Raw genomic sequence first — 24,980 nt, forward strand, 5'->3', positions numbered from 1 at the left:
TCCAAAAACCAGTGAAAATAAACCTTATGTTGACCTCTTGTCTGTCGACCTTCCCATTGTCGACCTTAGCCATGTCAAACTAGTTCAGGTGTCAGTCTAAGCCGCGTCAACCTTCAGTAGTCGACGCAATGCATGTCAACCTAAGTCAGGGTTGCCGACTAAGATTCTCCTCTCCGGGAGAAGCCTGGAGAGGAGAGTTTCAGAAGCCGCTCAGGGAGCGGGGCTTACGAGTGACATCACTAAGCCCCGCCCCATGCTGTTAAAGCATCAAATTCACATATCTCCGTGGAGGGGGCGGGGCTAAAATGACGTGATTGTGCCGTTTTAGCTCCGCCCCCTCCTCTGAGACCCGAGGATTGCGGCATTTTAATGCCGCGATCCGGGGGTCCCCTCTGAATCCGGGAGGGTTGCCCACCCTTCCGGGGGGCCGCGAGGGGGTACACGATTTTCGGGAGACTCCCGGAAATTCCGGGAGGGTCGGCAACCCTGACCTAAGTAGGGTTAACCGTGACCGTATCCTGCAGAGGTCCCATTGGGAACTACAGAAATCACATGTAGCGATTGCCTGTATAATATTAGGGTCCCATCAATTTTGTCCAAGCCATTTCAGGTTATTTCAGTACAAAAAAAAAAAAGTGGGTTCTTCTTGAACATTGAAAGGTACAAAGCCATTCACACACACACACACACGAATATACGTATATATTTTGGTTTAGTATAATATTACTAGGACTGCAGTCATAGGAACCTTCCAGTAAATCAAATCATTTTTTCATAAGTACATTGAAATGGATCAGCCCAAAAATCAATACACCCCAGGTACTGGGAATCAGCAAAGCTGTATAACTATCCTAAGTGTCTTCCTTAATACATTCATATTCTAGATTTCCAGAAATGCATTTACAATGTAATCATGTGGGGAACACTATTTAAACAGCAAGTGCAAAGCAAACTTTACGACTGATAAAGTGAATTACACGGCAGAAATCTGATTAGCCATTTAGTACTGAATGTGTTTCCAATCTCCCCCCCAGTAACGTCAGACAGTAGCAAGATAAATGTATTACTTTTGAGTTTTGATGCGCTGACGAGAAAAAGTTACACATTTTAGGGCAGAACAAGGGGCAAATCAGATGTGCAAACTCCTAATGCATATACAATATACTTAAAGGGACAGGTCTCATTTTAAAAAATGGTATACTATATACAGACGTGTTCTCATACATGTAGCCTCAATACCCCATGTACCGCAAGATGCCTGGAGTGAGTAAGATGGCAGGTTCTGAGAAACTCCGTTCAGGTCGGGCATCTTTTTGGCCGAAAATGCGTTTTATTTGCATCGCTACGTGAAAAAAGATACACAAGCATGTACATTACTCCACGCCTGTGTCTGTTTACAAGATGTTATGTTTCAGTGTTGCCTTGGTTACGTAGAATTTTGTATGCCGATGAAGCTGTAGTTGCACAGAATATAGGCATGCTGCATATCATTTTAATCAGCAAGGTCTGCTTGTGTGTCTTCATTCAATATCGATGGGATATAAGAAGCAAAAAGTCACTCAAAAAAGTCACTTGGTGCTACAGAGTCACACCATGGAATGACATGACTAAGGGGGGGGGGGGGGGGGAGGGCTTTTTAATGCACAAGGAGTTATTATACAAAGTCTCTACTTTAACAGGTGTCAAAGCAGCATTAGAGGAGAACTCCATTCAAAAACATCAATTAGTTAACGGTACACATCTATCAATATCTGATCAACGATAGGGCGACGATTTTTCCATATTGGAATGAGAAAATTGTTTAGCGTGTACATACAATTGAGCGCTCCTATGGTTTGCAGACAAATTCCTCTGGTAGGCAGCGTGGCACGGCCAACCAGGCGATATCATATGCTATTCGGTGCACAGGGTACCAAGAGAAGATAGGTTGGTCCTATTTGGTCTCTGAAGTTTGTACAGCCCATCAATTAAATTAGCCAATGATGTACTAGTGCCAATAGGAGCAACAATAAAATCTTATAGGGTCGTTTGCTAGGCTCAAAGGAAATTGGGTGATCCATCGTTCCAATTACAATACATATCAGATATCACAGCGAGGTTAGCCGGCTTATCCAGCATGCAATGGGACCCTGCATTGGCAAGAGCATACACGCTTGCTGATGTGGGGAAGGTGGGGGTAGAGTGACAAAGCATGCCAGGCAACATGGCATCGATAGCGGTGTCTTCTGGATGAACCAGACACATGGCTAATGACCATTGGAGTGCGCAAATCATGGGAATACACTGAAAAATTCGTCTTTTGTGGTTCAGATTTGGCCAAAATAAGAAAAAAAAATTGTCCGAATTCAGCGTGAGCTCTCTCTAGTGTGTACCTGGCCTTACACCAGGTTTGCTTCCATTATAATAACTAGGTGTGTCTAGGAATTGGGAAGGGTCTCCCTCATCCTGGCTTCAACAGACACAAGGGGAACCATCTTTTTGACGCAGTAGGTTGTCTAGTTTTCACAATGGTACGCACTGTTGGGCTACCCCATTATTACTCCACTAATTTTGCGCTTCATTAATGCCGGCAAAAATTATAGGGGACTTCAATGACAACAATATCTCAACACAACACCCTATTCAATTAGAAACATCAAATCGCACCCATCTGACCATGACCTCGTGTTATCTCTGCAGTACCCGATCTAAGTGAGGTGCACAGAAAAGTGGGGGATCTTGAACCCCAAACAGTGGCCGAAGGTAAAAGTCTAGGAGCCGGTTATAAGGTGTCAAGGGTAGTATTTCACAAATGTTATTAAATAGGATGCACAAAATGAAGCATGTTGGGTTACATTTCAATGTCTCCATACGATTTTGTATGCGTGCAAAGATCAACAGCAAAATATTATAGAATAACACCAAATCCCATCTGAAAGTTAAAAAAACAAAACCTCTACATAGGGATGGCCAACAGTGTGGTTGCCATTGACGGTGATTTATAGTGTTCACAGTAGGCTGTTTTAGCAGGACATCCCCTAAAACGGCCTTCCTATCAGTCCCCGCCGATGCGCTTGGAAGGACGGCAGACCTGGCCCACCCCCCCCTCATGCTACCCCCATACCCCAGCGTCTGCCCTGCCTTGATCCTAGAAAAATCACTAGATCCAGCAAGTGGCCATTGATGGTTACATAGTATGCACTGGATAACCATTGATGGTTTCACTAACTGATGGTCATCAATGTTTTGACTGACCCCTGGCCAATCAGAACATGGGGGCGAGGCTCCAGAGGTGACCTATCCTCTGTGTCCTGGCACTTAAAAAAAAAATTATATTTATAAATAGAGTTATGCTCTGCCATCGATGAAGGGAAACAAACAACCTGGTTCTCATCAGTGGCAAAAGTATTTTACATCATTTATAGATGAATAGGATTCATTGATGGCCATACCTAACTCTACATACATTTCCAACATGGCTATACTCAATTCGCTGCTTTTCAGCGGAAAGATTACATGAAAAACTGAATTCTCATCATTGGCCAAATTTGAAACCCCTTCTTATTAGAAATGGTGATCCAGAGGTGCTGCAGTATATGTTTACCAAATGCAGGAAAGAGTTATCACCAACTATGGAACGGAGAGATAAACGCTACCTATTAAGGCAGGGCTGGGCAATTGCGGCCCTCCAGATGTTGATGAACTACACATCCCAGGATGCTTTGCATTAGTTTTGCTATGCGGCCATGCTGAAACCGATGCAAGGCATGCTGGGATGTGTAGTTCATCAACATCTGGAGGGCCGCAATTGCCCAGCCCTGTATTAAGGCTATTCATGTTACCACAATGTTCTCCTCTTTATCAATGATCTTCTACTTCTCAAAAGTCTGAAAGAAAATCAATATAATAATATATACTCTTTATGAGTTTTCTATGGCTCACTCTTTCCTGTATCACACTAAATAATTGTTTGCTTTTACAAATGATAGAAAGTACCAGGTTACATTGCATAGGTTTTGCATTAAGATCGATCATTTCTGGGGTTTCAGCGCAAAGTTCTAGAACACCTGCCGCTCACGCAATAGTTAGGAGACTCTAGTATAATTTATGTATTTACGCTACAGATTAGCTACTTTCACGCCTCATGGAAAATGAGATAGAAGACTCAGCCCCACACTCTCCAAGAGCAAGAAACTGGACCATCAGCAAAGGGGAGAAGACAATATATATTCAGGGGCGTCTCCAGAGGAGAGGCTGCAGCATAGTTCAAAATTCAAATAGGGGCATCACACCAACTGCCATTCCAAACTGACTCACTGGCAGTTGGTGTTTCTCGCCTATTTAAAATTTGAACTGTGCTGCAGCCCCTCCCCTGGAGCCGCCAATGTATTGAATATACATTTTATTTTTTCCTCCGATATGGTTATATATGATTGGTCGTGGAGAATACTGCGATTGTGGGTAATTTTCAAGCAAGTCCATGCTGTCATCATGAGGTGGTGTGTGGAAAATAAAAAGTAGTACTTGGAGACTGTAGATGTGTTTTACACAAGAGCTCTCTAGAAGTGACATCCATGACACAGGTGGTAGTTTTCTGAGTTCATACCAACTGCCGCTGTGTGGTGTAACATTAAAGGGGCACTACAGCGGAGTGGCAGAACATAAACTGGTGGAATATTGTATAGAGATGCCCCACCCCTTTTTGGAGGTGCTTTAAATTATGGGGCGGGGATAACGGCGATGCACCTATGATCTCTCATGCACATTGTACAAAAAAAAAAAAAATCCTCTTGTATGTATATTACACATTCATGTGTAAAATAGAAACTGAAAGTCTTTTTCCTATATATAAAGATCTGGGTCTGCTAGTCCCATCTGCAGCGGTGGTTCACATTTATTACATTGGTCACATACTGTGAACAACCAGAATGTTAACAGCAAACCGCAATGGTCTAGTTATTGACAAATCCTGTATTTTATATATTATAGCAGTACAATTATATAATACAGTAGATATAGAACCCCCCCCCCCCCCCCAAAGCAATGTTTATTTTTTCTGCATAAACGGCACACACCTAGATGTTGGTTACGTGACTTACGGAGAGGTTTCTGCTTTATGTTTATCATTTATTAACCCTTTGAGTGCCAAGTGAATTTGTCAAAATAGGTGTAAACCTTGCCAAGCAAACATTTGCATTCATCATAGTGACCGGTCATGTTTTCCTTAACTCTTTTTTTTTTTTTTATACACAGCAACATTTTTTTTAATTTGAATTTATATAACAAATGCGAGCGACGCCGGCAGTTTGAGCCGATATTTTGAACAACTCTCACAGAGATGTCGGCACTCAAAGGGTTAAATAACATATTTACAGTTTTATGCTAAACCCATATCACATACAGTAGGAACACAGCGTTGTTCATGTTTCTCCACAGCTCCACATAGGATTGGTATGTATAGACGGCTATGATCTTTCCTTTTATCTCAATTGAATATAATTTCCCCCACCCATTAGATTTAGGTGGTGGCTTATAATATTTCGCTTTTAAAAAGACAAGATCGGAGTTTGTGTTCAGCCCCGGCAAACCGAAATATCAGACGTTGGAATCCGCGACCAAGTCCAAGAATACCCCAAGCTGATGTTTTTCTTGATGCGGCTGCGTTTTTCCAGCTGTACTTGTTGTCTTGCATGTATCAGTGCTTTCATCAGAAGAACATGAAAAGGATCCACGGATGGCGGGGAATCACTCCTTCCCCATTGTGTTCTGATCACATCTGCTTGTCGAGAGCCATCTAAAACATCCTTTGGCCAAGGTGAGGTGGGGAGTAAATGCAGGATGACTTTTGATCATTGCATGATAAGGGATTTTTCACACCCTCAAAAAAATAAGGGGGGGGCGCATTGAAAATTCAAAAAGAGACCCCCTTCACTTGGGCAATTAACTCCTGCGGTGACACAAAGGCCACTAATGGAATTCTTTCTCAAGCTAAGTCACTATGCAAAGGGGCGATAATCAAGTGTTTCTTGATAGACACAGACTGAGGCTTTGTTTAATAATTCCTTGTCATTTCTGTAGGCCAGGGATGAGATGCCATTCATCTTATCCGGTTGGCACCACTCTAGAGAAGTTTGACTTACGACTATGGCAAAAACTATTTCAAACTTTACGCACATGAAGACGGGAAACAGCAGCCAACTGGGAATTTTACAGATAGAACAGGCACCATGCAGGTAAATGACAGCGCAACAACGGGTACAGCCCAGTGTTTCACTTAGGAATTGTGTGCAGCACAGAGAACATTAGCAGCAAGAATGGTCTTTTAACAACGCACATGGTCAACATTGCATTTCCAGCGAACAGGATCATTGTCCCTGGCAGCTATCTCTACAACCCTGTCTGTTTCCCAAAGTACCTGCAAGTACTATAACAATACAGGGACCCAAGTCCAAGTCACCCACAAACATCAGATGCTAAATTCCTGCCAGGTACCAATCACGACATCACCGACTTTGAAATATCATCCATAAAAACCAGTATGATCCCAGTTGGCTATTTTACGGAGTTGCTATATCTATTGCAGACAGAATTAGTCTATGATTGGCACGATCAAATAAATGACGATGATGGCAAATAAAAATGAAGTTACTGCATAAAATAGGCAAATACACATCAGTATATAGTACCATGTTTATACATAAAAAAACTGCCAGTTACTTGTTAATGTAAAGCACAACAACAATAATAATATTAATGAGAATTATCGTAATTGTTTTTGGTAGCAAACCAGAGAATGTCAACATCTTTATGATTATATTAGCATGGCTATTGCCAAACAAAACCAACACTGGCTGTGTCATTATTAAGTATTTCACACCTACACCAATGACTTTTAAAGAAAATATATATATATTTTTTTTTTATTACACACACACACACACACACACACACACACACAGACACACACACAGACCAAGGCAGGTATGCTAACCATTGCTAATTGGAAAGATGTGTGAAGTATTGAACAGATGTAACAAGAGCGTGTGAATCAGACAAAGCCTACGGAAAAAAAAAAAATTCTCCCTTTTTTCAATTTTATTTTTAAGTTCCGCTGACTTGGAAGACACAATCGTTTGAAATTAGGCTACAACATGGATTATTTTTTTTTTTTTAACACCCCACCACCCAAAAAAACGATATATTCTTTTTTAATTATTTTTTTTTTTACACAACCAGACTTGGCTCACTGCCTTCTTATTTAATCTGGGAAAACAAAAAACAACAACACAAACAAAATATAAAAAATAAAAGTTAATTTTATTTTTTGGACAAAATAATAATAAAAAAGGTGCAGAACAAAAAAAAAAAAAAAAAAATGCACAGAATGACAATAGCTCCAGAGACTGTGGAACTAGATCTTAAGAGTTTAGATCAACAACATGTGTGTATTTTGAAATGCAGGCGGGAGGGAAGGTTTTTTAGCTGAAATAATTTCTCTGCAAGGCTGGAACGCTGAACACCTGCAAACATCAAACACAAACTGCTGTTTCTTTACTAGGCTGAAGAAAAGGAAAAAAAAAATAAAAAAGAAGGTTTTTATGTGAAAAATGTTTTATGGGAATGTGGAGACCATGACTCAAATTGCGTCCAAGCCTTCCCCTTTATGGAAAGCTGGCCGGAGAAGAGGGTGAGAGCCATTTCTAGGTGTAGTGGGGGGAGAACACTTTACACATTGTCAAGAGCCATCCTGCCACAGGGAACAGGCTTGGCTGGGAAGCAGCGTAAATATGAAATATGTCTGCGCACTGCGAAATCTGCACCGAGGAGCTTTGTTGCAATATGGTCCATGGGTATCAAATGCAAAATATTTCTAGAACGGGGAAAAAAAATAAAAAATAAAATAAATACCCTAAACAGCAGAAGCTTCAAGACACTACGTATAGATTGGACATCTGTTTCTATCCAACGCTCGCACACTCACACAGCTGAAAAGTCATATAATCCTGTACTGACTTCCCCACTGCACCTGCCCAATAAGAAAGGGTAGAGAATGAATTCTTTCATCTATCTGTTATCACATAGGTTAATGATGGCCTTAAACATCCAACATTCCGGCATGTAGCAGTGTGTGTGTTGATATAGGTCCAACTCAACATACAAGCAGGTGCAAAGAACATAAATGGTCTATACTGTGACAATATATATGTGCATATAAATAGGAGTGTGCAAGCAGATCTTCTAGCTGAAAAGTGCAAACACAACTCTTGTGAACCAGAATATGTCGCCTAGTACAACACTGGCTACTGCTATCGTCTGTCACAGGCCCAGATCAGAAATAGCATAAAGTCTACAACTTCACTACCATTGCAGAACCGGGCACAAAATGATGACATTCAAAGGAACAATGCGGCAACACAATCCAATACCGTTACTGATTTATATAGATATTGCGATGAGGTTATACGCATTGTTCTCTGTATGTATTTGTATGTGCATTCATAATTATACATTATTTATTAAACTCACAAGTTTCAAATCTAGAACACTAGGCTAAATTAAACTCACTGATTAAAAAACCTAGATGTGCTTTTAAAACAGATTGAAGTAACTACTATATCCACAGGAAGCACTAGCCTAAATAAACAAACAAACAAACAAACAAACATTTAAATAAATAAACAGATGAATGAAAAGTAGCACTGGTGATGTCATCACAACTTATAATGTTTACAGAAAAGCCCAAAATATTGTAATTAAACCAATAAGAGAGGGTGGGGAAAAAAAAAAATCACCCAATATATACTCAAGAAGGGGGTTAAAGCTGCTGGGGTGTTTGCTACGAAGTATATAAAAAAAAGGAATAAAAGCGTGAAAGTACATTTATCCATTTGCATTAAAGAACCGATGGCACAATCCCATGATTTCAAATTATGAGAAGCATATACCCCTATCTACAGGGCACGTGCGGGTGCCAGTCATTGTAAAACATTGCAGCTGTTCCATTGGGGAGTCAGTTATTTTGTGTCACATCCAAAATCCTTTTGCAAAAGTGAGGCTGGGATATGTATTTTTTTGTTGGAAACACAAGTGTTCTATGCGCACAGCCTTGTTTGCCCAGAGCCTGGTTTGTCATATAGATTGCAGCCAGGCATTTAGGTAGATCTGGCACTGGCATCTAATCTATGCGTGACTGTGCCAAATTCACTGACACAATTCCTGATCGCTGACGTCTTCTTCTACAGGACTATCAATGGTCACTGACCAAAGAGCAAAAACTACTCCCAGAGAGCAAGAACCAGACAAAAGCCAGCGATACAATGCAACAATAATATGGCATAATGCTTATATAAGTGTGTGTTAAGTTACACAGATCCAAAAAAGCTTTGTAAACAAGACAGACCCCAGTGAATATACACATCGCACCTTGACAAAATAAGCAACCACAAAAAGAAAAAAAATAAATCGAAATATTAATATGGGACAGTAGCAATTCACTCTTAAAACACGTTTTACATACTTGGGCCAGAAAAATGTCCACTTGCCAAAGACGTTGGTCCGTTTTTCCCACTGCTGACAGGAGGGGAAAACATCTGAAACCAAACAGAGCAGGGTGAGTTTAAAATAACTAGGCAGCCCCCTGTATAATCAATACAACAGTGTTCCAAAATAAATATATAGTAAAAAAAAAAAAAAATGTATTTTCTGGGTAGTTTCTAAACAGTAAACTTTGCCATTGTTTCAGTCCTTTTTTATAATAAATAAAAAAAAGATTTTTCAACCATACTTAAAAAAATAATAATAATTAAAAAAAAAATTAATTAAAATAAATAAATAAATGCCAAACCTTCAGCAAAGCTGCAGCAATATCCATTTCATGAATGACTAACACAACATAAATGCCACCTGCATTAAAACAGACCACCTAATCCAACCACACAGGAACCACAAGTCACAATTTCTGCAGAAGGATTTTTTTTTTTATTATTTAGATTCTAATTGGTTTGTGTTATTCTACGTGTCTGCTGGATACGCACCTTCCCTGAGTCACAGATGTACAAAAAAAAAAAAAAATTCTAACAAATGAAAAAGTGCAAGAGGAGAGAGGCTGTAATGTGCCTGGGGCTGCTGGTATCCTGTCCAAACTTCCGAACACCATCTCTTAGGGAGGAAATTCTTTCACATAGGCAAATAAGCCTGGGGTATGAGGCACTATGCAAATCCACAATTGTATACTGCAATAATATATATATATATATATATATATATATATATATATATATATATATATATATATATATATATATATATATATGGTACTGGATGCTTATCCAGCTGCTGCCAGTGGTTCTAAGCAGGTGGGGCACTGCTGCTGGGAACCAAAAGTAATAAAAATACATAAACAGAAATAAAGACATTTCTCTCTCCCCTCCAATGTAAACAAAGAGACAAAAAAGTACATGATAACACTGCAAGAAGCCACCTGGGGAAAAGCATTTTGCTTGGTAATTACAAGAGATCAGCTTTGGTCCCCTACACGGAAAGACAAGCGAGTTTCCTTCTATGCGAGTGCCAAGGAAGGGGAGAGACAACGAGGAAGCTGCGAGGGATGGGAAGCTGTCCAGGACTGTACAAGGACTCTGCAAACACCACAAGCTGCAGGCACAGTACACATCATCATAATAATAATAATAATAATAATAATAATAATAATAATAAATTATAAAACAAACATAAAATAAACACAGAAAAATAAAAGAGCTAGAGCATATTTACCATGGACATCCGATGGCAACTAAGAGAGAGTTTGTATGTTTTATTCAGTTACATTGTTGCTGCTGCTCAGCTAGTGGGACTGTTACATTGTTGCTGCAGCTGGAGGGGCTGTTACATGGTTGCAGCAGCCAGTGGGACTGTTGCTGCACTTGTTACAGTGGTTGCTGCAGCTAAAAGGACTGTTACATGGTTGCAGCAGCTCAGCTAAGTGGGACTGATACATTGTTGCAGCAGCTGGAGGGGCTGTTACATAGTTGCTGCAGCTGGAGTTGCTGTTACATAGTTGATGCAGCTGGAGGGGCTGTTACATAGTTGCAGCAGGCAGTGGGACTGTTACATAGTTGCAGCAGGCAGTGGGACTGTTGCAGGAGTTGTTACATTGTTGCAGTGTGTGTGATTGCACCTTGGGCTCCTTACCGCACTGAAATCCAGTAAATCACTCAGCTCTTTGTCCGTCCCTAAGGCAGCCATTCGCTGGTGGTGATTCATTTTAGGAAAAGGACACAGGCACCTAGGAACATGGGGGGGCAGTCACTGGGCCTGTGCATCAGGAAGGGGTTAACAAAAAAAAAAAAAAAAGCAGAGGAGGGGAGAAGAACTGGGAGAAGCAGAACTATTCGGGGTACCCAATCCCAGAGCTGTTTTTGGGGCTGCATTCGGCACGGCAGTGCCCGCTGCTCAGTCCCCTCCCCTCCAGTGCTGGGCTCGGGTGGGCATGGCTACTTACGGCTGGCAAGGGGGCGAGTGTGGGGCGACTCCTCCTCCGCAGCTCCCTCCTGCCCGGTGTGATTGGTGCCAGGCTCCGGCACAGACAATAGGGGGGGAGCAAAGTGGGACAAGTCCCCCCCCCCCTCTTCTCTTCTTCCGAACTTCCCAAGTCAGTGGGGGTATGTCCTCCAAGCCCCAAGTTCAGGGCGAGCGGTTATTCCAGCAGCGACAGACGCAGTGACTCCAGCGACAGACGCAGCGACAGCGGAGCGAGCGCGCGTCCTCTCCCCCTGGCTCAGTGTGTGCTGTGTGCAGGCATCAGAGGGCTGTGAGTGAGGCTGGGAGCGGAGGAGGAGGAGGGTGAGAGGGGAGGTGGGGGTGGAGGCAGTGAGGGAGGGAGGAGAGGAGGGGTGTGTGGTTAGGTGACCACCCCCCCTCCCATCCCCAGCTATCAGGATGCTGCTGGACACACATCCCCTGCCCCTTGGAGGCTGGAGGCATGCAATCTGCAGACCTGCTCCTGCCTGGACCACACTGGCTGCCTCTTCCATCCCCAGAGCTCGGAGAAGGAGCCAGCCCTGCAGCACTCACCACCTCCTGGTATCCAGTCCATCCAGGGGTGTACTCATGGGGCTGCATTGCCTGGGGTTTATGGTGGCTTGCCTTCAGTTCCATCAGCACCTGCATTAGGCTAAAGACAACACAGGACTTTTCTTAAGCTACTGGGGAACCACAAGTCCCAGTGAGCCTAGAGACCCATGACAACCGGAGAGCCACAAGTTGCCTTTCTTGGATCATGCTACAGCAAGCAATTCACAGGGAGCCGCTTCCATTCACAAAACTTCTCTCCAGGCTGCTGTCACTCTACTCCCAGTGTGACTTCCCCCAGAGGCTGCCGGATGCACCCCTTCCACGCCACATGTGTGTTATACTGTGTGTGTCTCTGCTGCAGGAAGAGAACATGACATTCATTTGTGTACACACACAATATACAACATGTGTGTTATATTGTGTGTGTCACTGCTTCAGGAAGAGAACATGCCATTCATTTGTGTACACACACAATATACAACATGTGTGTTATATTGTGTGTCCCTGCTGCAGGAAGAGAACATGCCATTAATTTGTGTACACACACAATATACAACTTGTGTGTGTGTGTGTCACTGCTGCAGGAAGAGAACATGCAATTCATTTGTGTACACACACTATACAACATGTGTGTTGTTATATTGTGTGTCACTGCTACAGAGCAGTCACTGCTGCTGGAAGAGAACACGCAATTCATTTGTACACACACACACACACACACACACACACACACACTATACAAAGAGGGATAGGAAAGGCACAGCCTCTTTAAGACACCTGCAGCCCATAAATCCTTGCTAGGCGCCTGCTGCTTTAACCCCCTGGCTGCCGGAATCTCTCTGGATAAACACATCTGGCAGACTACACAGGGATAGCAATCTCCAGCTTCCATGCACGTAGATCAGTGTACACAATCCTAATCCGCACTCTCCCTGGCTTCCAGGCTGCTGTTTCCAGCGTCTGTGCACTGTAATCTGTGCCCTAGACAAAAGATATTGTGGCAACGGGACACAGGGGCAGATTTATTAAGCTCGGTGAAGTGATAAAGTGTCTGTTTTTTATCACCGGCCAATCAGCTCCTACCTGTCATTTTTCAAACCAAGCCTGTAACTTCACAGGAGCTGATTGGCCGTGATTTAAACCAGACACTTTATCACCAAGCTTAATAAATCTGCCCCACAGTCACTGTGACTAGGTCGACCCTATTTAGGTCGACACATGACATAGGTCAACGGGTTGGAAGATCGACACAAGCATTAGATCGACAATGGCAAGGTAGACAGTCAAAAGGTTGACATGAGTTTTTTTTTTTTACTTTAGCCGACGTGCCGACAGGTGGTATTTCATGCCCTCCCGCCCAATACAGCGTGGTGACTGAGGCACTATGACCTAAGCATGGTGAGCAGACGCTGTACACTTAGTGTCGACATGTGGTCCATGTCAACATTCAGCACAAAAAACACCATGAAAAACTCTTGTCGACCGTGCCATTGTAGTTGGGATCCTATACTTTTACATTGGAGAAGACAGAAACATTTGCTCATATAATCCAGCCAATAATCGTGTGACTCCAAATACTGATTAATGGTTACTGGGATCTAGATCATCTGATCTGATTCATTTCATTGCCCTGATAGTACAGAGAAATGAGCATTTACATAGACCTGTAGCCAAAGCTTATTTTCCCATAGACCAGGCATGTCCAAACTATGGGCCTGATTCTGGTTCACTCTCAGAGGAAAATTCCTTCTCAATTGGACAAAACCATGTGCAATGCAGATGTAAGATGTGCAGATAGAATTAGTTATTTTGAGTTATTTTGTTTCTGTGCAGGTAAAATACTGACTGCTTTATTTTCTACAATGCAATATAGATCTCACTTTGAAGAAAAAACCCCACCCAAATCTAATTCTCTCTGCACAAGTAACATCTACCCCACCTGCAATGCACATGGTTTTGTCCATTTGAGATGGAATTTGCCTCAGAGTGAACCAGAATAAGGGCCTATGGTGCTCCAGCTGTTGTAAAACTACAAGTCCCATCATGCCTTGCCACAGTTTTGCTATTAGCGAATGTTAAAACAATGGCAAGGCATGCTGGGCTGTGTAGTTTGACAACAGCTGGAGGGCCATAGTTTGGACATGCCTGCCATAGACTATTGGTTACCAGAAACAGTTTGCAAGGCATTCTAATGCTGGGTATGCACTGGCCAATATATGGGCGTTCGTTTAAATGGCCGAAGTATCGCCGGTCCGTCTTTCAGTGTGTTCCCCAAGTGTCTGGGAACAACGTCGCTCACAGAAAGTGGTGTAGCTAGAAATCTTGCTCCCCAGTACGTCACCACAGGAGAAATAAAATCCTGATTCATGCACCCTACATTTGTAATTTTTCCTCCTTATAAAAAATGTCCATCACACATTATGCCACACATTTTAATGCCCATTACACATTATGCCACACATAATGCCCATTACATATTATGCCACACACCGTAATGCCCATTACACATTATTCCACCTACCGTAATGCCCATTTCCCATTATGCCACACACCATAATGCCCCTGACACTTTTATGCCCTCCACACAATAATGCCTCTTACAGTTTATACCCCACAGTATTTAACGTATCAGTCAGATCCATGCAATGCTGCCCTGTGTAAAAATTTTGAAAAAACAAATACATTTAACAGAGTGGGGTCTGGCAATAACCAGGGGGGGAAAAGTTGGGGTCCCCCTGTATATCTAGAACCAGCCCAGGTTCTCAAAAATACAGGGGAAAACAGAGTAGGGGTCCCCCGTGTTTTGAAAACCAGCACTGGGCCCAAACAGCCAACATCCCCCTTCCAGCCCCCCCCCCTAACCAGGATGAAGCTATTTACTATTGGTGTAAATTGTGGAACTACAAGTCCCAGCAAGCCTCCCACCTGCATGCAGGGACTTGGCGAACCACAAGTTCCAGCATGCAGGGCATTAAAGGGCCCAGTGGGTCTTGTAGTTAACAACTTAACTAATAGTGAATTAACACACACAGACACCATAGAAATAAAATGTTAATTTACACTACAATCACTCATACATACTTACCTATAGGTCCGACTGTAGGCCATTCCTCTTCTCCATGTAGTAATTTATATGGGTACCTGTGAAAGCAAATTACTCACCACCAATCCAGTGTAGATTGTATCCTCTTTTGTCCATGTAGGCACCCACGGGTTTAAACAACAAACCGACAATCCCAATACCATTACAAACTGGAGGAACTGCAAGTGTGCTTATACATAGGGCTCCTCCCCCGAACTGAGGTATTTGCCGGTGATGTCATACACCAAGTCCTCCCTCAGCCAATCAGCAGCGGGCTCCAGGGGAGCTCCGCAGCTGATTTGCTGTTTGTGGCTCCATAGTAGCCCATGTTAAAGTTTAACATGGGTGTCTATGGGTGGTTCCCATCAAAAGCTGCTTGTATGGGCGGTTCCCATCATAGGCGCTCCTGTTCAATATTTAACATTGGCGTCTATGGTGGGAACCACCCCTGCTTGTGAATAGATGGTATAAGAAAACGGACTAAGGTACTCATTATGTCACCTGAACTGTTGAGGTGCCTTGAGAACTGCATTTGGGAAGCACTGCCATAGACCAAAGGTGGCCAAACTGGACCTCATGTTTTCGTGGCCACCTGTGGATCTGTAGAATGTGTCGGTTAGTAATGAATGCAGCATGTATGAAAATGTGACAGTTAGTAATGACAACACTTGTGCACCAGCTAGGTGATCTGGGAAACGTGAACTGTTCGTGGATCTCGACAACCGGTTGGGCCAGCACTGCCATAGGGGCATACACACGGGGTAATTTTGAAACCCATTTCTAAGCGATTAGATCACTTAGAAATGGAGCACTGATCGCTCCCTGTGTATAGCCCCGGGCAACGGCGATGCGTGGTCCTGCGCGTCGCCCTAGCCCTCAGGTAAAGCCAGTGCTTGCACTGTCTTTCCTGCTAGATCACAGGGCTTTGCCGGTGAACAATAGGCAAAACCCAGCACTGCAGATAGCTCAGCACACATCTCTGTGTGCATCGTGGATGTACCGTAATGTGCGATGAGCGATCGTGCTTAAGCCCATCACTCAGCACTGAAGCCGGGTCGCCCTGCGTGTACGTGGCTTAAGACCATGAGCGGTACCATCTTACCGCTTTATTATCAGTTTGGCTATATATTGCCATTTATTTACAAAGTGCACACATATAATTGCAGCACTTTACAGATAATACTTAAACATTCATATCAGTCCCTGTCCCAGTGGACTCTATATTCCCCACCATACAGTATGTACACACGCTATATTCACGCTATAGTTAATGGGAGCCATTAACTATAGAGTGAAGATTTAGATTGTGGGAGGAAACTGGAGCACTAGGAGGAAACAGGGAGAATATACAAACTCCACACATATAGGGCTGTGATGGGAATCAAACCCATGACCTTGGCGCTGTGATGCAGCAATGCTAACCACTGCACCGTCTGTGCTTACTATTTGAGTTTTTTTTCTGGATGATTCGCAAGGCTGTGAATTCGCAGCCTTGTGAGTCCACCAAACCCCACCCATTCGCAAGCACGATTAGCATGGATGTAACAAAGTAACATCTATTCGCATGCCACAGGGAACCTCCCACATCTTTTGATGGTCGCCACCCATCGAAAGATGTGGAAGGTGCACGCATATGTAAGGACCTTTAAAAAGAGTCCTATAATACTAGGGGTAACCTAAGGGACTACAATCCCCAGCATGACCTGCCAGGTGTTAGCTTTATGATCCCTGAGAGCCACAGGTAACTGTCACAGTGCAATGGCATAAGCTGCAGATCCTACAACGTTATCATCCTCCCTCAGTTCCGGGCTGCTTCTCCTAAAAAAGTATTTGGAGGGTCATTAGCCAGCAATTGCCCTCCCCTCCAGAGTGTTCCGACACTCAATCATCCACAGGGCCATCTGCGTCATCTCGGAGGAAGCTCATTAATCCGTTCTCCTTGGTTAACTTCCAGAGGAAGCCGACCCCAGAGACATCACATACCTATACCAGGGTACGGAACAATATACAGACAATATATATATGTTGTCATTACACATCACAAGCTCGTACTTCGGTGGCATGGGCGTACGGCCGCGCTGTTGGCGCATGTCACCTGTCTCTTTGTATTGTAATGATGAAATCATGGCAGTCATCAGGGAGATGGCAAATATACGAGAACAATTAAGTCGCTGTCCAGGGTTTTGGGAGTTTTTAAGTACAGTAGGTAGCAGTCTTCATAGTGGCCGTGGACATTCAGCCCTTGACCGTGGGCTCTCACCCTGCCATGCAGATATATAGGGGTAAATTTACTGAGATGGGAGTTTATTTATCCCCAGTTATGTAAAGAGCAACGGAATATGCTGCGCTATATAAAAAACTGTAAATAAATACATTTGTATAGCGCACACATATTCCGCAGCGCTGTACATAGAATATTTGAACATTCACATCAGTCCCTGCCCCAGTGGAGCTTACAATCTATATTCCCTACCACATGTACTCGCACACAAAGACATTCTAGGGTTAGTTTTGTTGGAAACTATGGCCCTTATTCTGATCGGTGCGGCCGGAGCCGATGATGCGGCCAGGACCGTGCGTGCGAAACCCCGCCTTCCATACGGATCGCCAACTCCGTCCGTATGCGGTAAGAAGCTGTCCGAACGGACCGCACGTGTATTTTTCACGGAATACGCCTCCTCCATCTAAGGGAACCTCCCCCATCATTCGATGGTCGCAGACCATCGAATGCAGGACCGTGTGCTCCACCAGCACCCGCAACCTCAGACCACACGGACATTTTTCCATGCAAAAGCAGGGATCTGGGCGGGCAGCTGACATCCGGCGATGTCATATGTCCGCCCCCTACACGTGCGTCACAGCCGCATTACCATACGTACGCCCAGCGTTTGCATGGGAACGCCCATGAAACGCGGGGCGTATGCATATGGCAATGAGCCCAAATAGCCCTTCACGCCCCTCTCCACCCCCTGTTCGGAGTGTTCACATATCTTGCGGGATTTGGCCGTACGCCCCGCTCGCACATGCGCAGAGACGCCTCTGCACATGCGCAGACACAAAACATCGGCGGGCCGAACGCACGCGGATATATCCGCACCGATCAGAATAAGGAGGAGTGAATACTAACCAATGAGAGACTGCCTTTCCACAAACACACCATTGGGTCAGAGGTACAATTTACAGAATGGATTTGTGAATCTTGTGCCTCTATAGTTCCCTGACAGTGCTGAAGGTTGATATTACAGCACGCATAGCCCAAACAGAATGGCAACCCCCAAAAAAACACAAAAAAATGTGATGCCCATTACATATAATACCACACCTACCATTATAATGGCATGCGATGCCACATATGTTCTGCTTACCTACATGCTCGTTGCTATGGGTTTCATGCTTGATACCAGGGGTTGCATGCCCTTTGCCATGGGGTTAACATGCTGTGCCGGGGATAAATGCTCATTGCCAGGGGTTATCATGCTGTGCCAGGGGTAAATGCCCGTTGCCATGGGGTGAAGTGCTGTGTTAGGGGTTAACATGCTGTGCCAGGGGTAAATGTTCCTTGTCATGGGGTGACATGCTGTGCCAGGGGTTAACATGCTGTGCCAGGGGTAAATGCTCGTTGCCAGGGGTTAACATGCTGTGCCAGGGGTAAATTTTCATTGCCAGGGGTTAACATGCTGTGTCATGGGGTGACAGGCTCGCTGCCATGGGGTGACATGCTGTGCCAGGGGTAAATGCTTGTTGCCATGGGAGATTATCCTTCCTCCTCCGTGCTATTACCCTCTATGGTTATTACAGTAACAGCTGGGCAGAGAGATCATCAATCCACCTGGCTTAGAGCAGGTGCGCCGCGGCTATTTGAAAACTCTCGCCAGATCGCGATACATTCGGAGCTCACAGTCTGACAACCGGGAGCTAACACTGCGGCTCCTGATTGGATCCGAATAACGGCTTGAGTTTTGAAATAGCCGCGGTAGACCTGTAGACTCATACAGCCGGGTGGATTCATTGACTAATGCTGGGTACACACCAGCACGATGCTGCTCGTGAGCTGGTTGTCACAGGAATGTACGACGAGCCGACGGAGCCGCCGACCTGCACAGTAAAGGCACCGGATGTGATCGCGACCTGCACCCACTACAATGATAATTTCTCAGATCCTACCTGCTGCAGTTAGGATCTCAGAAAAGACCTAAGGACCAGCGCATCGGATCGGGATCGCAACAAAACGGCAGCGAAATGGCCCAAAACATGGCCAATTTACATACAATCGGTCGAGATTGTATCTAAATTGGCTCATTTTGGGCCAAATCGTCTTGGTGTGTACCCTGCATTACTCTGTCTGGCTGCACCCAGCAAGCATACCCGGCAACCAAGCGTACCCAACCCACCTCCCCCAGAGTCTAACCCTAACCACCCTCTCCAGCAGCCTTACCCTAACCCACCTCTCCCACAGAGTAAAGCCCCATACACACTAGGCGAAATTGTTCACAATATCGCCTAGTGTGTACACTCAATAGGCCAGAAGTACGAAGCTTGAAAAGTGATAAAGTGGAGAGTGATAAACCAACAGCCAATCAGCTCATACCTGCCATGTCACAGGCTGTGTTTGAAAAATGACAGGAGGGAGCTGATTGGCTGGTGGTTTATCACTTTCCATTTGATCACTGTTCAAGCTTAGTGCATCTGACCCAATATCATTAACGATACACACTGCTGCTCCCCGTTAATGAACTTGTTCAGATGAGGGAGTCCTCATTAATGAAAGCATGGGCGTCGATAGACCCACCATCGCTCCCTTTTTTCCCCAGCATAGGCAACTGGGTATGTACCACTGGGTCCCTGCCACTGCCAATATTGGCATTGGCGGGGACTCGGGACTTAACCCTAAGCTCTCCTTCTACCAGCCTAACCCTCACTGCACCCACAACCCAAAAACCTAACATTTATCCTCCATTTAGGGGTTATTCTGGTTGATTTGCAAGGCTGCGAAATTGCAGCCTTGCGAGTCCACCAAACCCCGCCTTGCCATTAGTGGCCTGGCCACCACCCATTACATAAACATCCATTCGCACCCTGCGGGGGAACACCCTCATCTTTCGATGGTCGCCAACCATCGAATGATGTGGAAGGCACACGCACATGTAAGGTTGCTCAGAGCATGTACACTCTGAAGGAAGTGGGCGGGCAGCTGACATCCGGTGATGTCAGCTGCCCACCCTCCGCACCCGCGTCATCAGTAGGCATTCCGGTACTTGTGTATTATCACGGCGCCCATCGCATCGTGGCGAGCCCCGCAAGGGGACGCGGAATATATGTGAAGTCATCCGCGTTTATTTTTTTTTGGATGTACAATGCCCTATGATGGAAAAGGTGGGCGCCATGATAATACACAAGTACTGGCATTCCTATATGCAAATGGGCCAGCCCGCCACCCCACGCCCCCTCCACCCCCCGCCCGAACAATCTGTTCAACGTGGACGAATGCACCCAGCATATGCCCAGAAATGACCCTGCACATACACCCTCCATTGTTGCCCCTGCAAAAATTCTGGTCCATGCAAATGGACCAGAATAAGGGCCTTAGTTCCAAACAGTAGGCTTGTACTTACATCACCCCCCCCCTCCTCCTCCTCCTCCTCCTCTTAATCCGGCCCTGCCTCTATGTACTTCATCAATACTAATTAACTATAAAGGGGCCCAAACATCAATAAAATATTTATGGAACACATTTATTTTGTTTATTATTAAAAATTGATCATGTATGTTAATTAGGCCATATGAATTCATTAATGACGGAGGTACCAATTATATTGCACAGTTGTGGCTCTACAAGTTAATATAAACATACGGTATTACTGACCCGATTATTAATTTATATTTGTAAAATTACTATATCGTGCCTTGTTATTCTTTACTATTAATTTGCCCCCAATAATACATTTATTAATAACTGTGCGCCATTAAAATATTCATTGTTTGGGACCCTTAATTGTAATTAGTGACAATTATCTACAGTGCCTTGCAGAAGTATTCACCTCCCCCTTGGCTTTTTACATTACAACCTGTTATTTAATGTTTTTATCTCAATTTTATGGGATGGATCTGCACAAAATAGTCTAAGATGGTGAAGTGAAATGAGAAAAACTATTTATAAAAAAAAGAATTAAAAAAAAAATAAAAATCTGAAAATTGGCATGTGCATACAGTATGTATTCACCCACTTTGCTACGAAGATCCTCAAGGTAAAGATGGATGGTGCCAAATATAGGGATAATCTTGAGCAAAACCTGTTTCAGGGCGGGATGCTCTAAACCAGAAAGGCGGTAAAAACCCTGTTATCAGGGTTTTTACCGCCTTTCTGTATGCTCTAACCCCCTCCGCAGTGTCAGCGCTGCGGATGCAATTCCCTGCAGAAGTCTATGGGCTGTGTGAGGGATCAGTCACAGATCACTCCCAGCATGCCCCGCGGCCAGACCCGGCACTCTGCGCATCTGCAGACAGACTCCCGGGGCTCAGACCCAGCAGTCCAGCCCCGGAGCCACATCACAAAGGGACAGCTCTTATCGCAGGAGCTGTCCCTTGTGGTAATAATCGCATATGTTAGAGCATATGCAATAATTAAGAATGCGGTACCCGGGGAAGGGGGGCGTTAGAGGGCTGCGATTTGCTAGAACATCCCGCCCTCAGTCTGCCTGTGATTTAAGACTGGGACGGAGGTTCACCTTCCAGCAGGACAAAGACCCGAAGCATACTGCTAAAGCAACACTTGAGTGGTTTAAGGGGAAACATATAACTGTGTTGGAATGGACTAGTCAGATCCCAGATGTCAATCCAATTGAGAATCTGTGGTCAGACTTGAAGATTGCCGTTCACAAGCAGAAACCATCCAGCATGAAGAAGCAGGAGCACTTTTACCTTGAGGCAGTGCCGTCTTTCCCATTGGGCATAATGGGCAGTTGCCCATTGGCCCAAGTGTTCTAGGGGCCCACCCCAATTGGAAAGACGGCACTGGGGGCAGCGACCGGGGTGCAGGCACAGAACTGGCACAGCAGTGTTCAGACATATCTACCCTGGGAGCTGCAGCGGTGGATGACGAGCAGCTCCGCAGCGGGATCCGGGCAGTGGCGGCTGGGTGCTTGCCTTGTAGTAGTCCGCAGTGTCGGGGAAGCGCTGAGTGAGCGTTGGACACTGCGGACACCGGCAGCAGAAGTTGAAGAGTCTAAAGTTAGGCTGGTCGCTAACTGGCTGAGAGAGGTCGGACACTACGGACAGCGGCGGCGGCAGAATTTGAAGATTCAAAAGATAGGCCTTTCTCTCAGCCAATTAGCGGCCGGCCTGTCTTTCGAATCTTCAAATTCTGCCGCCGCTGTCCGCAGTGTCCGACCTCTCTCAGCGCTTTCCGGACACTGCGGACTACCACAAGGCAAGCACCCAGCCACCGCCGCTGCCCGGATTCCTGCTGCGGCACTGCTCGCCACCCAACGCTGCAGCTCCCAGGGAAGATATATCTACACACTGCTGGGCGGGTGTTAAGGGTAACTACAGCCCAGAGTGTCCTCACCGCTGCCCAGACTGCCTGCTCATGCTGCATGGACCCCACACTGCCCAGGTACCACCTGCCTCCCAATGGATCTGGGGGGGGGGCAGTGAATTTTTGCCCAGGGGCCCAGTGAATTTTTTGCCCAGGGACCCAATACAATGTTAAGACGGCCCTGCCTTGAGGAATGGGAAAAAATCCCAGTGGCAAGATCATAGAGACTTATCCAAAGCGACTTTCAGCTGTAAGTGCCACAAAAGGTGGCTCTACAAAGCAAGGACATTAGGGAGGGTGAACAGTTATGCATGCTGAAAATTCCAGCTATTTTGTTCTATTTGTTGTTTGCTTCACAATAAAATAAAAATAACATCTATAGGTTGGTATGCAATGTGCCACCGCTATTTCCGACGAGGGAAATAGCGGTAGCTCCCTATCATTAACGACAGCATTGATGCGGGATCACGGCAGAATGGGCCCAACTTCAGAAGCTGTCGGGCCCGTTCTGCCGATAACGGCCGTGGATTGTCGTTATCTGGGCCGCAGATCGACAATCCACGCCCGGTTTCACGGCCACGCCCCCTTTGCGCCCATCAGCAGGTGGGACATTGAATCCCGTCAGTCGTTATGCGGTCGATACAACAGCAAACGGGCCTGGATCACGGCTGTAGGCGGGGATAGACAGCCGTGATCCCAGATTGCAGTTGTAGGCAGGAAATGATGCAAACCTTCAAACAGTCCATTTTAATTCCAGGTTGTAAGGCAACAAAACATGAAAAATGCCAAGGTGGGTAAATACTTTTGTAAGGCACTGTAGATACTAGTTGCCAGCCTGTCAGACTTATGGAACACACAAGTGATATCAGCTCCGTCGGACCTGGGTGTTTTGACACAGTTCCGACGGTGGTCACTTTTACAACGGATGTTTGACCCCGGTTATTTCCGGCTTGGCTTCTCGCACACTGCAAACAGGTGCAGTGCTTATGTTCTGTTGATGCTTGCAAATTACATAATCGCCCGGTGCTGGAGAACCGACTTTCCCAAGCTTTAAAAGGACCCCGGTTGGATGACCCCGGTCAGCCATTTACACTGCGCCATTGATTTACAGTTTCTAATATAGTGCAGCACATTCCGTTGCGCTTTACAATTGGAAACAACAGTGATTAAACAAAGTGGGTAGATAGAAACCGACATGGAGGTAGGAGGGTCCTGCTCACAAGCTTACAATCTATAGGGATAATATGAGGGATACATAAGGATAGGATTCCATAGCATGGCAGTCCCATCAGATTACAGGACAGTCCTGGTGGGATGCAATTAGATATGAATGCTACTGGAGGTTGTGTGGGGGTACTGAATATGATAGGCTGCCTGAAGTGAGTTTTCAGGGAATGCTTGAAAGTTTGGAGGATAGAGGAGAGTCTCAGTGTGCGTGACAGGGCATTCCATAGGGTGGGTGCTGCCAGGGTAGATACCCTGGTCATATTCCAGGTAACTGGACCCGGTGTATATTTTGCAACCCTTTTCCACTGAGCCATGACCACAGGGCCAGTGCTAGGGTGTCCGGCCCCCTCCTGCAAACCATACATTTTGCGCCCTTTCACATTGCCATTGCAACAAGCTGCAGCCCGATTGTGGGAGTGTATGCAACATGCGATCCTATGGAGGATCTCGGGTGCATGTACATGTATACATACACCGTCTCAGTGCTGTGTCCGCAAAATGTTGCAGGCACTAAAGGTGCCCATACGCGCTGTGAGAATCTGGGCTAGATCTCATCGCATCACGCGGCATGCATGCAATGTGTGTGCGATGTGATCCAAAAGCAGTACAAAAAGTATGTGCAGCACTCGTGACTGAGGTGGGAAAGGAGGGGAGAGAAGGAGGAGATGGAAGAGGGGAGGAGATAGAGGGGGCGGAGTTTTGAGGGGGCGGAGTTTTGAGGACTGGCAGTGGCACTGGCACAGCACACTGAGAAGAGGGAAGGAAGGGGAGGCGGCGCTGCTGCCTGTTCGTCATTTGATTGACAGCTGACAGGTGCAGGGAGCAATGGGTAGGGGGCGGATCCGGACATGACATGTCATCAAGGCATCACAGACAGTGCTACATGCCTCAGCGCAAGTGTCCGTGAGGAAGAGGGGGCAGGTCGCAGGAGGAGGACAGTGTGTGCGGGGTGCAGGGAGCTGCTCAGCCTCTCCATACTGCCGCCCGATGTCAGACAGGCGCTGCGGGCGGCGTGCAGGAGGCAGTGACAATGGGGCTGAGGCAGCTCTAGCAGAGCAGGAGCTGCTGAGTGGGTAGCGCCGGCCC

The 24,980-nt window shown here is 45.4% G+C and overlaps 1 protein-coding gene across 15 annotated transcripts in view; it reads right to left on the reverse strand.

Moving 5' to 3' along the window:
• Positions 1 to 24,980, reverse strand: part of TCF4 (transcription factor 4) — a 329,034-nt gene that overhangs the window by 300,312 nt on the left and 3,742 nt on the right. For 3 of the 15 annotated variants that reach the window (XM_083155225.1, XM_083155218.1, XM_083155212.1), the window contains exons 1-2: positions 11,170 to 11,426; positions 9,497 to 9,569 (exon numbers count right to left, since the gene is read on the reverse strand). The exons of 2 other annotated variants lie outside the window; for them this stretch is intronic. In XM_083155225.1, coding sequence (XP_083011351.1) covers positions 9,497 to 9,569; positions 11,170 to 11,241 — 145 coding nt within the window. In that variant the 5' untranslated portion in view covers positions 11,242 to 11,426. Of the gene's footprint in view, positions 1 to 9,496; positions 9,570 to 9,823; positions 9,843 to 10,752; positions 11,117 to 11,169; positions 11,431 to 11,479; positions 11,803 to 24,980 lie in introns of those variants that run through there. 10 more of the 15 variants (XM_083155223.1, XM_083155211.1, XM_083155224.1 and 7 more) reach the window with 7 other exon arrangements.

This window comes from Crinia signifera, chromosome 1 (assembly GCF_055691185.1).
Source record: "Crinia signifera chromosome 1, ASM5569118v1, whole genome shotgun sequence".
NCBI lineage: Eukaryota > Metazoa > Chordata > Amphibia > Anura > Myobatrachidae > Crinia > Crinia signifera.